This window comes from Diplotaxodon limnothrissa, linkage group LG3 (genome assembly GCF_057381915.1).
Source record: "Diplotaxodon limnothrissa isolate DT_005_m linkage group LG3, D_limnothrissa_male_GT1.1, whole genome shotgun sequence".
In the NCBI taxonomy this organism is placed as follows: Eukaryota; Metazoa; Chordata; class Actinopteri; order Cichliformes; family Cichlidae; genus Diplotaxodon; species Diplotaxodon limnothrissa.
In genome coordinates this window covers 63,244,115-63,259,377 of record NC_140598.1, presented here as the reverse complement: position 1 = coordinate 63,259,377, position 15,263 = coordinate 63,244,115, and the positions used below count along the sequence as shown (strand labels likewise).

General features: G+C 37.5%; 2 protein-coding genes across 4 annotated transcripts; both read right to left on the bottom strand.

Moving 5' to 3' along the window:
* Positions 1–4,418: 4,418 nt before the first annotated feature.
* On the bottom strand, positions 4,419–5,825 carry LOC146636865 (immunoglobulin kappa light chain-like). The gene is made up of 5 exons (XM_085350385.1): positions 5,768–5,825; positions 4,949–5,650; positions 4,729–4,851; positions 4,592–4,635; positions 4,419–4,505 (listed from the first exon to the last, which is right to left on the bottom strand). The coding sequence occupies exons 1-5, from the start codon at positions 5,823–5,825 to the stop codon at positions 4,419–4,421; spliced, it is 1,014 nt and encodes a 337-aa protein (XP_085206511.1).
* Positions 5,826–10,600: 4,775 nt separating this feature from the next.
* LOC146636864 (uncharacterized) lies at positions 10,601–12,036 on the bottom strand. 3 transcript variants are annotated; one of them, XM_085349705.1, is made up of 5 exons: positions 11,985–12,036; positions 11,190–11,897; positions 10,979–11,104; positions 10,852–10,892; positions 10,601–10,720 (listed from the first exon to the last, which is right to left on the bottom strand). In XM_085349705.1, exons 1-5 carry the CDS (start codon positions 12,034–12,036, stop codon positions 10,601–10,603), a joined length of 1,047 nt encoding a protein of 348 aa, XP_085205831.1. The 3 variants fall into 3 exon arrangements, with proteins under 3 accessions (XP_085205831.1, XP_085205829.1, XP_085205832.1); XM_085349703.1 differs by having other exon boundaries at positions 10,858–10,892; positions 10,979–11,142; positions 11,192–11,897; XM_085349706.1 differs by lacking the exon at positions 10,852–10,892 and having other exon boundaries at positions 10,601–10,722; positions 10,979–11,097; positions 11,186–11,897.
* Between the last annotated feature and the right edge of the window lie 3,227 nt (positions 12,037–15,263).

The window sequence follows — 15,263 nt, the reverse complement described above, 5'->3', positions numbered from 1 at the left end:
TCATGTTGTTTACATGAAATCTTCTGCTGTCCAGCCAAACCCTATCATTCTCTCTCTATTTCCCCACATACATGTTTTAAAACAAAGTTTAAACTTGAAAATCGTTTCATCCCTTTTTTCATCACTACTTCAATTAGATTTGTCTTTAGCACATTCTCACATGAACATTCATTTTAGCATAATTCCTTTTCAACTAAATCACAGAGGAATTCATTCTATTACTTTTTCTCCTTACAACTCTGTTTGACTTCAACCTCTCTTGATGCCACCTTTGATTTGTATTCAAAGTGTAGTCGCCTTCACTGTTCAGGGTCATTTACCTTGTTGTAGTAAAGCTGTCCCTCTGCAGCATGAAATAATTGTGTACATGGGGAAATGACAGTTTGTGCTTTAGATTATAAGGAGAGAAAAAAAGATTTCTAAAAACTGTGTTGATATGTAATACACAACATAACACACAAAAAGAAAGACGGCATGGTGAAAGATGTTTTATGCTGCATTTGAACTCACAACTATCAACATACAAGAGAGAACAGAGTGTGTCAAATCTGCCATTAAGCCAATAGACGGTACAAAATTTTGAAAATCTGAATAGAGACACAGCACACAACTGAGCCAGTCGCTTTGAAGTATGAATGGTCTTTTAGTCGGTGAAAAAGAAGTAAAATGGCAGACGCCAATAACATATACTGGGACTGTTGCAAATCCCAGCCCAGTCACTTTCTATCCCACCTTCAATGAGTCTGTCAGTTTCATTTCAGTGTGCTTTACTGATCTTCGTGCAGTCACTGGTTATTGGTGGGATTGTTGCACTGCAGCAATTCGTGGATATTTGGATGTTAGTCTGTTCTTCTTATTCAATACTGACATTATTACTGTAGTCCAATATTTTTTTGGACCACTTTCTGTGAGTCAGTCAGCTTCTATTCTGTGTGCTTTACATTTATGTGCTCTTCTTCTTCCCCATCCTCATCTCACTCTGGTCCCTCAGAGAGCTACCCAAGCCTTCATCTTTATATCTGAGATGACAGCATAGCTACAGTCTTTCAGTTGTGGTGAGAATGTTAATGGAAGCCAACATCTGGAGTTTACTTCCCAGCCAAATGCCATTCTGTTTGTAGGTATTGGCTATAGCTATTATTAATGGACTACACTTAATTGTGAACAACAACAACAATGATAATAATAGTAATAATGATGTGGGAAGTATTTGCAAATCCCAAACACAGATTTCCCACAGCTGTTTTAAATGCACAGACTAGATAACTATAAGCAAACAGTTTGTTTTCTCTAACTAATGTTGAACTAGTGATGGTAAATTTGATTCTTTTTACTGAATCGAGTTTTAATGAGTCACTCACCAAAGTGAATCGGGTTTTTTGAGTCATTTGATTCACTGAAAATCATTCATCTTAGCAGTGGGATTTACAGAGAGTGCAAAAAATTTACATTTTCACTCAAACTTAATTTGTTTCTCTTTTCATGTAAATCCCACTGCTAAGATGAATGATTCTTAAAAAAAACCCCAACTATTTTATAGAGCAAAAAAGAGCAAAAACATTTCTAAAATTAAGCAATTTCCTATCAAAATTGCTTAATAAACATTTATTTTGTTTATTTTTATTTTATTAGTATTTTCCTTAAATGTGTTAAATATATATTTTCTCATCTAAATGTCCACTGAGCTGTGAGCCAGGGGGCGGTAATGCGCCTTAACATTGGTTGCCAACCAAGAAGAAGAAGACGCTGTGAGCCAGGAGGGAGGGGGTGAGTGAGTGAGTGATTTGTTCGTTCGCTCTATGATTCAGCACAGGAGGGAGGGGGTGAGCGAGTCCTGAGTGATTCGTTCGCTCTATGATTCAGCACAGGAGGGAGGGGGTGAGCGAGTCCTGAGTGATTTGCTTATGCTTACGATTCAACACAGGAAGGGAGGGGGTTGTCACTACCCGATCCGTACCGGAAACCCGATCCGTACCCCGCATGCACGAAAGGTGTCTACTTCCGGTCGTAGCATTTTACGATAGTTATGGGTTAGAGTATCTGTTAAGACATTAAGAATAATAAGTATATCTTAAAATGTTTGCAATAATGAAGCATTTCAGTACAATGTAGACAAAAAACGAAAAATAAAAAGATACTTAAGGATCGGGACTCCCCGATCCTTACTGCGCATGTGCAAAGTCGGACCGTACAAATCGGGTCTACCCGATCCATACCGCGCATGTGCAGATGTGTTCTTCTTCTTCTGTTCGTTTAATGGCAGTTTACTCCCCAGTGTACGAGGATACTGCCACCTGCTGACCGAGCGAATGAACCCTATTTTAAACTGAATTGGCGTCATTACAAACGTGTGTTAAATTTGATTTAGTGATAGTCGAGTGTGTTTATGCTTGTCTGTTTGGAGAGGATTGACTGGAATAGTGATGATGATGTCTGCTATCACTGTCAATTGTCAGTAAACACTTAATCCGGCTGATGAATCTTCACGTGACACATTCTTCTTATTTTACGGCGCTGTTGTTCAATCGGGGGACGCTCTCTGTTGAGGAGAAAAGCATGAATTTGTTTGTATACGGAGGTGTCCATTGTTTAAATGTCCCGGGCAGTCGAAAAGGAGGCAGAGCTGTTGAGAAATGCTAGGAGCTAACTGGGCGCTAACCGTATCATTCAAATATATTAAATGTCGCAATGTTGGCAAAGAGAGGAAGTGACATAAGATTTGCGCATGCGGGGTACCGATCGGGTTTCCGGTACGGATCGGGTAGTGACAACGGTGAGTAGCTCAAATGTGCTGTTAGCATGTTAGCAGAGCGATGCTACTGTGAACCGAGGAGCTATTTTCTTGATGTGAGCTTCTACTCAGGGTTTTTTCTTCCAGTTCAGAGCAGAAATGCTTTTGTTAAGAAACTGGCTGTTGTGTGTCTCCCCCCCCCCACAATTTTAATTATAAGCTAGATATATTTCTACTAAGCGAATTAGTTTGCTAACCGAAACAGGGATGAGTCAGTGAGTCAGTTGGGCTTGTGAATCATGATTCACGAGTCAGTAAAGTGATTCTCGAGTATTGAACGATTCGTTCACGAATCGAACATCACTATGTTGAACTGATATTGGTTATTATAGATGGCAGTTAAAAAGGTTTTGTTCAATAAATCACAGCATTTATAGAATGTTCTCTCCAACTTTAGGTAAAATATAATTAAACTATTATGGTTGTTATGTTTTTATATCTTATGAAAAAACAGAACATGAAATTGTTTGAACATAAATGTTTTTCTCTAAAAATGGGCATAAATTAAAAGTACCAAAGAAAATCAGTCTTTCACCTTTCACCTTTCATCTCAGGCAGCGCTGTCATACAGCTCCTCTCCTGTCAATCTTTTACATTTCTACCATCATTTGTCCATAGTCAGATTTGTTGATGAAATCTCCGCTATATTCATAGTGATACATTCAAAATTGACTGTAATGACTGAGGTCAGCAGCTTTTTTCTTGTGGTTTGTGCATGTTCATTGTGCAAAAACCACTTGTCATTCAAGGTAAACTGATGGGACACCAGCATGCTAGGCAAGCTGGGAATGGCTCTGTTTCCACTGTTTTTCGATCCATGATCTGTGCTTTGTGTTGCATTAGCATTAGCAACTGAGGCATCATCATAACAGATGAGTTTCTTCTTGCCAATCACCTTGGCCAACATGTCTGATGTAAAGAAGCTGGAGGGTAAAAAAGTTGTTAGTACCTCCTTTAGTATGTTAGCAAAGGAAGCTGAGCGTGATGGAGAGGGGATGGCTGGTCTGACTGTGTCCAGTTTAATAAAACAGACACGTTAGATTAGCATCTATGAGAATGTCTGAATGTAAAGTGTTTAACAAGCTTAATTTTTTATTTTGTCCCCTGTAGATTTTATCCATCACACACTGTTCAAACCATTTCATTCAGCTGATTTTGTTGTTATTTATATATTTTAATAAACTCAAAATCCAGGTCTGTGTTTCTGAGCTCATGAAAGCGGTCAGTGGTGGTCCACCTGTAATCATCATGCTTAGCTTTCTGTAAAAGTCACCACACACTAGGATTAATCATACATTTATTCATGTCAGACAGGGTATTTATACATTTTAATTGATCTGTAGCTCAAAATCTGTTGTATACATTTATGAGTCTTGTGAAGGCCTAGAATATAAACAGCATGTAAGGTTAAAGGCAGCTCTGAAGGCAAAAAGTTGTCTCCAACTGACAAGTGAGTGTATATCAGAAATCCACTTGTGTTCATTTTCTTTTGAAAGGTTTGTTTAATAATTTTTTGATGCAAAACTCTACAGTCATCACAGATGTTTGAAAACTTTACCATGATATACTTTAAAATGAGAAAGCATGATCTCTTGTTCTGTTAAACACAGATGAAACATTAGTTTTACTAATTTACACTGAAGTAAACACATTCACTCCAGGTGTCATCCCCCTGTCTTCCTGTGTTGTTGATCTTGTTCGCACTTTCATAGCCCTGGTAAAGAAAAGATGAAAATCACAAATGTGGTTAGTGGGGGAAAAACAACAACACAATTTCCCATCAATCCAAGAAGACATTACCGTTTCATTTGTCATGGTGAGATCTGAAAATCTTCTGTGAGATTCTGGAAAGCCAAAGAATAGATTTGATATCAAAGTAACATGAAATTCAGTGTATATGCATCTTGTATATATGCATACATTACAGCACAAGTTACCTGTGCAGAGACAGTGTTTTATCTTCTTCAAACTCATTGAGGAAATTAGAAATACAATCAGGATTGTATTGAATGCGACTGCTCCATGTAAGACATACGCCAAGAGAAGAGAGTCCAGCTTGTCTACATATTCAAACAGCAGGAGACATTACGGAGTTTTCAACTTTGTTAAAATATTGACTTCAAAGTGGGAGTAAAAACTTTTCTTAACTGTACTTACCCTTAAAGTCCAGCTTGGTCCCGTTTCCAAAAAGCATGTATCCACACGAGGCAACAGCACAGTAGTAGATCCCAGCATGAGAAACATCCAGGTTCTTCATTTGCAGGCTGTACACACAGGTGTTTGTGTGTGTCTTTGGTTTCCTCTCACACTCATCATTCCTGCCTCCATGGCTGTAAATGAGTCCTGAATGAGACTCTTCAGAGTCTCTGAACCAGTAAACACGGTGTTCTTCATCACAGGTCCCAGTGTGTACTGTACAGTTCAGAGTCACAGAGCCTCCTGGTTGGATGGTCTTAGATGCAGACTGCTGAATTAAAGGCCGGCTGTTCAAACCTGAACCTTTAACACTCACAGTGATTCCTTCTGCAAATTCAAAACTTACCGAAAAGCTACTCGCGCAGAAATAGGTAGCTGAGTCCGAAACCTGAAGATTTTTTATCGTCAAATGGTTTTGAGCTTTTTCAGTAGACAGTGTGAAGCGTGGATTGTTCTCACATTCATCATAAAAAGTGCCATTTTTATGATACGAATAGAAGCTAGAAATGAGTCTTGGCTTCTCGCCTAGGGTTTGCTTATACCAGTAAAACCTTGCTACCACTTCACCTTCATAGAAACACTGCAAAGTTACACTCTCCCCGACATTAGTGGATATAAAAACTCTGTCTTGACGAACAGATGAGAGTTGATGACTCTTCTGAGCTGAAATGATAGAAGGAAAAAAGCAAAGACAACTGATTTAGAAACACGTAGGAACATCACTGACAGTGACCTTGATCTCTAAAAGATAAACGTTACTGAGGAAAAAACACAACTCACCCATTTCCCCAAAGAACAAAAGCATCAAATAGAAAACAGATGGTGGAGATATCATCATGTTCAAATCCGTGACTTGAATGGAAAGAATCTTTCTGTTCATAGTGTCTTCAGGGGCAAGACTGTATTTGATTGGCTGATTTAAAGTCACACTGTATGCAAAGAAAGAGCTTCACATTCACAGCATAGTGTCAAAACGTGATGAGAGATACACATTGAGAACAAAGTGTGTGACCTGAGCGGCGCATAGTGCATGAAGGTTGCTAATGCTCTACATAATCAAGAAGAGTTTAAATCCTAGCAGAGGTGGGACCAAGTCATTGTTTTGCAAGTCTCAAGTAAGTCTCAAGTCTTTATCCTCAAGTCTCAAGTCAAGTCTCAAGTAATGTCAGGCAAGTCAGAGTCGAGTCTCAAGTCACTGGTGTAAAAGTCCAAGTAAAGTCACAAGTCTGAAACTTTGAATTTCAAGTCCTTTCGAGTCTTTAAAAAAAACAACGAAAAAAAGCATGTTGCAGTTATATGCTAAATGTAAATATTAGACCATGTAATTTTTAAATCTGTGTTTTTCTCAACACATGACAAAATAGTGAACTTAGAAAATATACACAAATTGTGAAATTGCACCTCTTTAAAATGCAGCTCAATTAAAGCTAGCTCCAAGAATAATTTTCACCGACAGTTCTGAGATAAGCTGCATGTTATTCTTGGATGCGGTTGTAGGACTGGCTTTAAAATCGCATGACAAAAATATCATACATAAATAAATGATATTTTTTTAAAAATATCATTTAAAAAAAAACTGCATCACCAACGTAGCCTGGAAAACATTTGCTAGTTAGATGAAGTCAGCTATCTCATCGTAGCATATTTATATGCATATTTATAATTATACGGTTCTTGGAGTGAGTGCATACACTCATGAAGTTTAGTAACTTCCGGTCACTGCAACAAGCCCAGGTACAGTTTACCGACGGATGGGTGCAGGACCTTGAAATGCACCGTGTAGAACGAAAGACCATCGTACGTATCATAAGTTTACCAGTCCCACAAATCGTCGTCATAAATACACATTCCTTAACCGTTTATTAATAGGACCTTTGAGCTCAATGGTAATTAATTAGCAGTGGAAATCATTTCTGGTAGCATCACAGAAATGTAGCAGTGACAACAATATTGTATGCTGTAATCGTACTGGACAATTAGTGATACAAAACAACTGTTTTATCCTGTGAATAAAAGTATATGTTTTTGTCAATGTACCATAATAACAGAAGCGAAACGCAATATTGTGTCAGGACAATTCACTATTTATGCACAATAAACACAATAAATAAAGGAGCATAGCGCGACAATTTCTGTTCAGCGCCAGACTTGCTTGTAACCTATATCACCAATTATGTTAAGAAAAATGACGTATTAACAGAGGTGTGGACTCGAGTCACATGACTTGGACTCGAGTCAGACTCGAGTCATTAATTTTATGACTTTAGACTTGACTTGAAATAATGTTCTAAGACTTGTGACTTGACTTGGACTTTTACACCAATGACTTGGGACTTGAATTGGACTTGAACCGGTTTACTTGAAAAGACTTGATATTTTACCCCAAATATAAAATTTAACATGCATATTATATAGAGATTGAAAATGTGACGTCATTCACGGGTAGAACCGCAAAGGATTCTGGGAACTCGTGGCAAGCGGTAGTAGCGCACGCAGGCTTTCAATTGAAATCAGTCACACAGCGATAAAAAGAAACACAAAAATGTCAAGAAGCTGTTGTATTATTAACTGCAATAGCCGGTCGCATGACAGCCACGGGAAGCCGACGGGTAAAGAGATCGGTTGTTATCGGATTACGTCGTTGAGGAGAAATTGTTCAAGCCATGTTTCCGAAGTAACAAAGACGCGACGGATGGCCTGGATTGCAGCCATTCAAAGATCAAATATAACGTCCCAGAACACTCCAGCTCACAGGTTAGTCTGCTCCAAGCATTTACACGAAGGTCAGTGTTTTTTAGTAGTTAATACGTCATTTTCATAACATAATTAGTGATATAGGTTACAAGCAAGTCTGGCGCTGAACAGAAATTGTCGCGCTATGCTCCTTTATTTATTGTGCATAAATAGTGAATTGTCCTGACACAATATTGCGTTTTGCTTCTGTTATTATGGTACATTGACAAAAACATATACTTTTATTCACAGGATAAAACAGGTTTTTTGTATCACTAATTGCCCAGTACGATTACAGCATACAATATTGTTGTCACTGCTACATTTCTGTAACGCGTACCAGAAATTATTTCCACTACTAATTAATTACCGTTGAGCTCAAAGGTCCTATTAATAAACGGTTAACGAATGTGTATTTATGACGACGATTTGTGAGACTGGTAAACTTATGATACGTACGATGGTCTTTCGTTCTACACGGTGCATTTCAAGGTCCTGCACCCATCTGTCGGTAAACTGTACCTGGGCTTGTTGCAGTGACCTGAAGTTACTAAACTTCATGAGTGTATGCACTCACTCCAAGAACCGTATGATTATAAATATGCATATAAATATGCTACGATGAGATAGCTGACTTCATCTAACTAGCAAATGTTGTCCAGGCTACGTTGGTGATACAGTTTTTTTAATGTGTATGATATTTTTGTCATGCGATTTTAAAGCCAGTCCTACAACCGCATCCAAGAATAACATGCAGCTTATCTCAGAACTGTCGGTGAAAATTATTCTTGGAGCTAGGTTTAATTGAGCTGCATTTTAAAGAGGTGCAATTTCACAATTTGTGTATATTTTCTAAGTTCACTATTTTGTCATGTGTTGAGAAAAACACAGATTTTAAAATTACATGGTCTAATATTTACATTTAGCATATAACTGCAACATTCTTTTTTCTTTTTTTTTTTTTAAAGACTGGAAAGGACTTGAAATTCAAAGTTTCAGACTTGTGACTTGACTCGGACTTTTACACCAGTGACTTGAGACTCGACTCTGACTTAGCTGACATTACTTGAGACTTGACTTGAGACTTGAGGATAAAGACTTGAGACTTACTTGAGACTTGCAAAACAATGACTTGGTCCCACCTCTGCGTATTAACTACAACAGCAGACTGACCTTCGTGTAAATGCTTGGAGCAGACTAACCTGTGAGCTGGAGTGTTCTGGGACGTTATATTTGGTCTTTGAATGGCTGCAATCCAGTCGCCTCTTTGTTACTTCGGAAACATGGCTCGAACAATTTCTCTTCAACGACGTAATCCGATAACAACCGATCTCTTTACCCGTCGGCTTCCCGTGGCTGTCATGCGACCGGCTATTGCAGTTAATAATACAACGGCTTCTTGACATTTTTGTGTTTCTTTTTATCGCTGTATAACTGATTTTAATTGAAAGCCTGCGTGCGCTAGTACCGCTTGCCACGAGTTCCCAGAATCCTTTGCGGTTCTACCCGTGAATGACGTCACATTTTCAATCTCTATATAATATGCATGTTAAATTTTATATTTGGGGTAAAATATCAAGTCTTTTCAAGTAAACCGGTTCAAGTCCAATTCAAGTCCCAAGTCATTGGTGTAAAAGTCCAAGTCAAGTCACAAGTCTTAGAACATTTTTTCAAGTCAAGTCTAAAGTCATAAAATTAATGACTCGAGTCTGACTCGAGTCCAAGTCATGTGACTCGAGTCCACACCTCTGAATCCTAGTCTAGCATTAATGCTGACAGAACAAATGCGTACTGGGAGTTTTGTGGCATGTATTTCCATGGATGAGCAGCTCCTGCAGCAATGTTTAGTTGGCCCCATATTTGAATCCATATAGTGCATATAAAGCAATATCAAGTCCTAAATCTGAATGTTAATATGGTAAAAGTAATGAGAAAGATTGTAGAAGATTACAGTTCTAAAACACAATGTCAAAAATTTATTACATTCATGCTCTCAAACATTGTGTTTGGCAGCTTTATGAAAACAGTGTTAAATGGAATTTTTTTTTGTTAACTGTATTTTTACATTTCTTTTAATAATTCCACTTTTGAAATGTAAACAAAAACATCAAACAAGCAAAAACAGAGCAGAACAAAACTGCTCACCAGGCTTAATAGAATAAAATGCACATGTTCAATAGCTGATCACATACGACATGCACCAACGCCAATATAATCAGTGCCCAATGTAACCATGTAAAAAAAACAAATCCTAAATTTGGGAAGGTTCTATTTTCATCTATGTAAAAATACAGGTCATGTATAACAGTAATACCTTTAACTCGTCCATGAACTTTTGTAGTGAAAAATTATCATCCTTTTTAAATATATTTTCCAATGCAAATGGATTTAAGTCATGACTATGAAACACTGCCCGATGCAGATTCTCTGCACACATAACAGTACTTTATATTAGATTTTCTTAGTGTACAGAATGCGATCAGTCGATCTGGGCTCCTGCTGCTCTGACATTTACTGCTCTTTGTGAATATACATAACTGAATTTCACAAGATGTAAGCAGATGTTTCATGAGATGTTGTGGCTGATTTGTATCCTCTTGTCTTTTTTTTAGAAATTATAATGGAATAAGGGTGGAATTAAGTGAATGAATCTAAGCATCATCAGTTAAAAGTCATATTAACCTTCGCTACACTTGATGTGATCTAACGCTGACCTCCAGTCCAGCTTCAAAACTCTTACCTATGTTAAAAGCAAAAACTGTTTTGTATTTGGTAGAGACTGATACAGAGCTGGACTGCTCATCTTATGAACAGACAAACAAACAACAAACGCTTTAAAGACATCTAAAGTATTGATATAGATAAGAAACACGTCCACTTCTATTGCTTTATGCTTGAGTAGACACATTCAGCCTTGCTGTTGTTTCTCAGTCTTCTTGGTCTGTCAGCCTTGTGGTGCCTCAAAGCGGCATAATGGATGTTTTCTTCATTTTGAGCGACCTGATTATAAAATATCAAATGCAAAATTATTTAAAATTGCTCAAAATAAAATAAAAAAAATGAAAACAAACTGAGTCCAAAATGTTCTGGTTATGTTAACATTTTAACGTTAACCCCCCCAAAAAAATTACCTGTGCGACTGCTGAAGAAACAGGAATTCTTGAACGAGACTCTGAAGAAAAACAAATAAAATGTTCTTACTGTAAAGCTGTGTCAGTACTGATTAGATAATGTCAATAACAATAAAGGTTGCAGTACCTGCGTGTTTAGTGCTGTTTCTCTTGTGGGTCACATACAATATGAAAGCCATTAAAAGACTCAGAAGTGTGGTGAATGCCAACGCTCCACTCAAGAAATACACAAAGACACAACAGTTCCTCTCATCTGTGGACAGACACCAGGAAATATTATAGATCCTGTAGCTTGCTGCTATGTAAGATTGTAATATATAAACAAAACAGTTACTCACACTCCAGCTTGGTCCCGTTTCCAAACAGTATGTGTCCACATGAGGCGACAGCACAGTAGTAGGTCCCAGCATGAGTCGTATTCAGGCTCTTCATTGGCAGGTTGTAGACACAGGTGTGTGTCTGTGTGTTGGGTTTCCTCTCACACTGATCATTCCTGCCTCCATGGGTGTAAATGATTCTTGGGAAAGAATCTTCAGAGTCTCTGAACCAGTAAACACTGTGTTCTTCATCACAGGTCCCAGTGTGTACTGTACAGTTCAGAGTCACAGAGCCTCCTGGTTGGATGGTCTCAGATGCTGACTGCTGCACTAAAGTTGGGATGTTCGACCCTGAACCTTTTACATCAATGACAGTACCCTCTGCAAATGCAAACATGTACCCATAGCTGCTTGCACAATAGTAAGTAGCGGAGTCTGAAATGTCCAGATCTTCTATCTTTAAGTCAATGTTGCCTTTTTCAGTATTCACTGTGAATCGTGGATCAGTGTTGAATTCATCATGAAGCGTGGGTTGGGTGTCCACTTTGTTGAGAACAAATGAGGAAATGAGCTTTGACTCCTTTCCCAAATGTAACTTATACCAGTAAAACCTTGCCACATCGTTACCTTCATAGAAACAGCGCAGAGTCACATCGTCCCCAGTATTAGCTGATACAAAATGTCTTTCTTGATGAAGAGACAAGGAGAATTTGAGGTCATTTGTGTGAGCTGAAATAAAATGAAAGAACGCAAATGAACATTTTAGACACAAGGAAGGACGGAAAAAGTTTCATGCTCCAGTTTTAAAAAACTCACCCATTTCCCCCAAGAACACAGTCAGATAGAAGACAAACTGTGCTGATGCCATCGTGTTCACACTCTGGTGCTGAATGAAAAGATTCTTCAGCCTCACTTTGCTGTTCAAAGATGACTGTGTTTGATTGGCCAACCACAAACAACACAGAATGTTCTATTTAGGGAGTTTGATCACGTGTCAACTGACGTCTATATGTTAAGCTCAGTGTCTGGACTGTTAGTAAACAACATAAATGACGGTAAAAAAATAGTTTGGTAAAGGAAGACCAATCTAGTCTTCCCTGGCAATCTAAAACCCATGTTCTAGTTGACCTTTGTTTCCATTATACCACCCTATTCCATGTTTTTTGCAGCATACTTTAGGAAAGTGTCATTTCCTGTTTGAAATATGGTGTTCAACACCGGCTGGTTTTCATAGTATGAACTTTTACCATATGACAAACAGCAGTTCCATGGTTTTTCGTTCACAGACAATTTTTGTAGTTTTCCTGTATAGTCCAACACAGTGGATTATTAATTAAACAATTAAGATGTCATTGATTTTCAGCATTACAACTTCAGCTTTTAAACAAAGAGTTTTTGAGGGTTTGTTGCATTAGCTGTAAAGGAATTAAATATATTTTTATAATATACAAATTCCCTATTTTCAAAGGGTCCAAATTCATGGAGTAATTGACTAACAAGCAGTTTCTTGTCTGTCTCCTTGTTATATAATTCTAAATTAAGCAGCAATTTAAGCAAGCAAGTGTTTATACGGCAAGCATCAAAGTAAACACTGAACATGGTAGCTCTCCCAGAGCTAAAGCAGACATACAGTTACAACCAAAGCACACTTAAGCTGCCAATATACCCTCACGTCACTCACTGCTGCACTGTCATCACACAGATGCAGCCATTTATACCCACCATCAAGGTTCAAGAAGCCACTTGCAGTTCATTAATTTTTTTATTTATAAAGCGCCAAATCACAGCAACAGTCGACTCAAGGTGCTTTATATTGTAAGGTAAATCACACAATAATACATACACAGAAAATCCCAACAATTATATGACTCTCTATGAGCAAGCACTTTGGCAACACTGGGAAGGAAAAACTCCTTTTTAATGAAAAGAAACCTAATCTTACAAGTAGAGATAGTGTATGCTTCCTGAATCCAAACTGGAAGCTGGTTCCATGGAAGAGTGGCCTGAAAACTGAAGGCTCTGCCTCCTATTCTACCTTAAAATACTCTACACTGTTAAAAAAAAAAAATCCTAGAAAAACAGTAATATTCCGGCAGCTGGGACGCCAAAATAATAACAGAAAATAACAGAAAATAACTTTCTCATAAAAATACGGTTATTTTCAGAAATGAGAATACAGTTTGTTGCCCTAATTTTACATGGGATTTTGCCTTTTTCAAGTGCTTTTAAACATTAAATTAGGTACATTTTAATGTGATCAAACAATGAAATTACCTATAAACAAGGTCAATGAATGTGGTATATGAATAATAATACTTAAATGTACAGAAATATACAGTTAACAGTTGGTTTAAATAATAATGGATTGCATGCCCTGGGACAGAGGCGAGGCTGCCATATCACACCATCGGCCCCTCTGGCCATCACCAGTAGGCGAAGTGTCTTGACCAAGGACGCAACGACCGAGAGTGTCTCAGCCGGGGCTCGAACCGGCAACCTTTGATTACAAGGCGAACTGCTAACTCTTGAGCCACAATCGCCCTAAATAGCAATAATAGTAATAATTATTTGATGTCAACAAAGTGTATAGGAATCATGTTATATATTTTTCCATAGCATAACATTTGAATTTAACACTTCAATCCTTCACATAACGGACAAATATTTGTGCAATCATGATACATTTGTGAATGTATTTTAACAATCTAAATATGCACATGTACAGACAAATACATTTAAAAAAACAAGGAAATTATGTTTTATTACATTACAGTGATTTTACGTTAATTTACATTTGAAATGTGAAATCACAGTCTATTGATGTAAATTTAATGATAATCTAGAAGAACAGAACAAAACTGTAAAATACACAGTAAAATACTTTTATATTAGGACTTTTTCTCACAGTGTAGGAACAACAAGTAAGCCTGCAGTGCGAGTGTGAAGTTCTCTAATAGTGTATTATGGTACTATGAGGTCATTAAGATAAGATGGGGCCTGATTATTTAAGACCTTGTATGTGAGGAGCAGGATTTTTAATTCAATTGTGGATTTAACAGGAAGCCAATGAAGGGAAGCAAATATAAGAGAAATATGCTCTCATGATAGCTTTTATATTTTGCAACATTTTTTGTTGCATTTTTTATGTTGCCTGAAATGCAATGGGGTTTTTTGAGCATCTATGAAAGTAAAAGCCTTACGTCCTGTAAAACCACAATACTTGCCACACTGAAAGAAAAAGAACAATGTATAGGGGGTCAGCAGATCTCCGAGTGATAAACAAATCTGCATATTGCCAAAATTGCCATATCTGCAAATGAGCTACAGTATATCAACAGAACTACAGAACAGAACTTTTCAGAGACATAATAGTCACAAAGCCTGAACAACATTTACAACACAATATCAACAAAGAAAGATGTTAAAAACAGAATTTAAGGTAAAAAAAATAAAAAATAAAGGAATATCAGCAGAAGGCCTGATTGACCAGGAAAGGTTTTAACTAACTTAACGTTTTAACTAAAAAGTGACATGGTTCACATTGTATGTTTCATGCATTTCATGCCTTTTTGTAATATTATGTTCTAGTTTGTATAATTTGGCTTTTGTTAGTTCTGTCGGAGTTCTCTGTTTTCCTATTTAGTTCTTGTCTGTCTAGGTTCCTCCCATGTCTTTGTCTTCCCTACTATGTTGGTTATGGTGTCTTCAGTATGCGAGTCTGTCAAGTCCCCTGTGTTTTTGATCAAGTCCAATTTTTTTTGTCTGCTTGTTCACACCACAAATAAAATGCGACAGCAAACGTGCTCTAGTGTGAACCCTCAAAGCGGCCCGCATGCGCAAAAGAAGACGTCACACACAACATGCTCTGTTTAGACCCAGAGCAAACAGTATTGTTTGACTGATGTCTCTTAATATAAAGACTTGTTTCGGACTTTATGTTTCCCAATTTTTCTTTAAGTTATAAAGTTATTTTGTTATTCACATATGGCCTAATAATTATCTTTATTACTGTTTTAGAGAGGAGCGGTGCTTCAAAGGATAGTTGCAGATTTCTGTCAGAATCTGCAGATTTATACAGTACAAATGTTCACGATC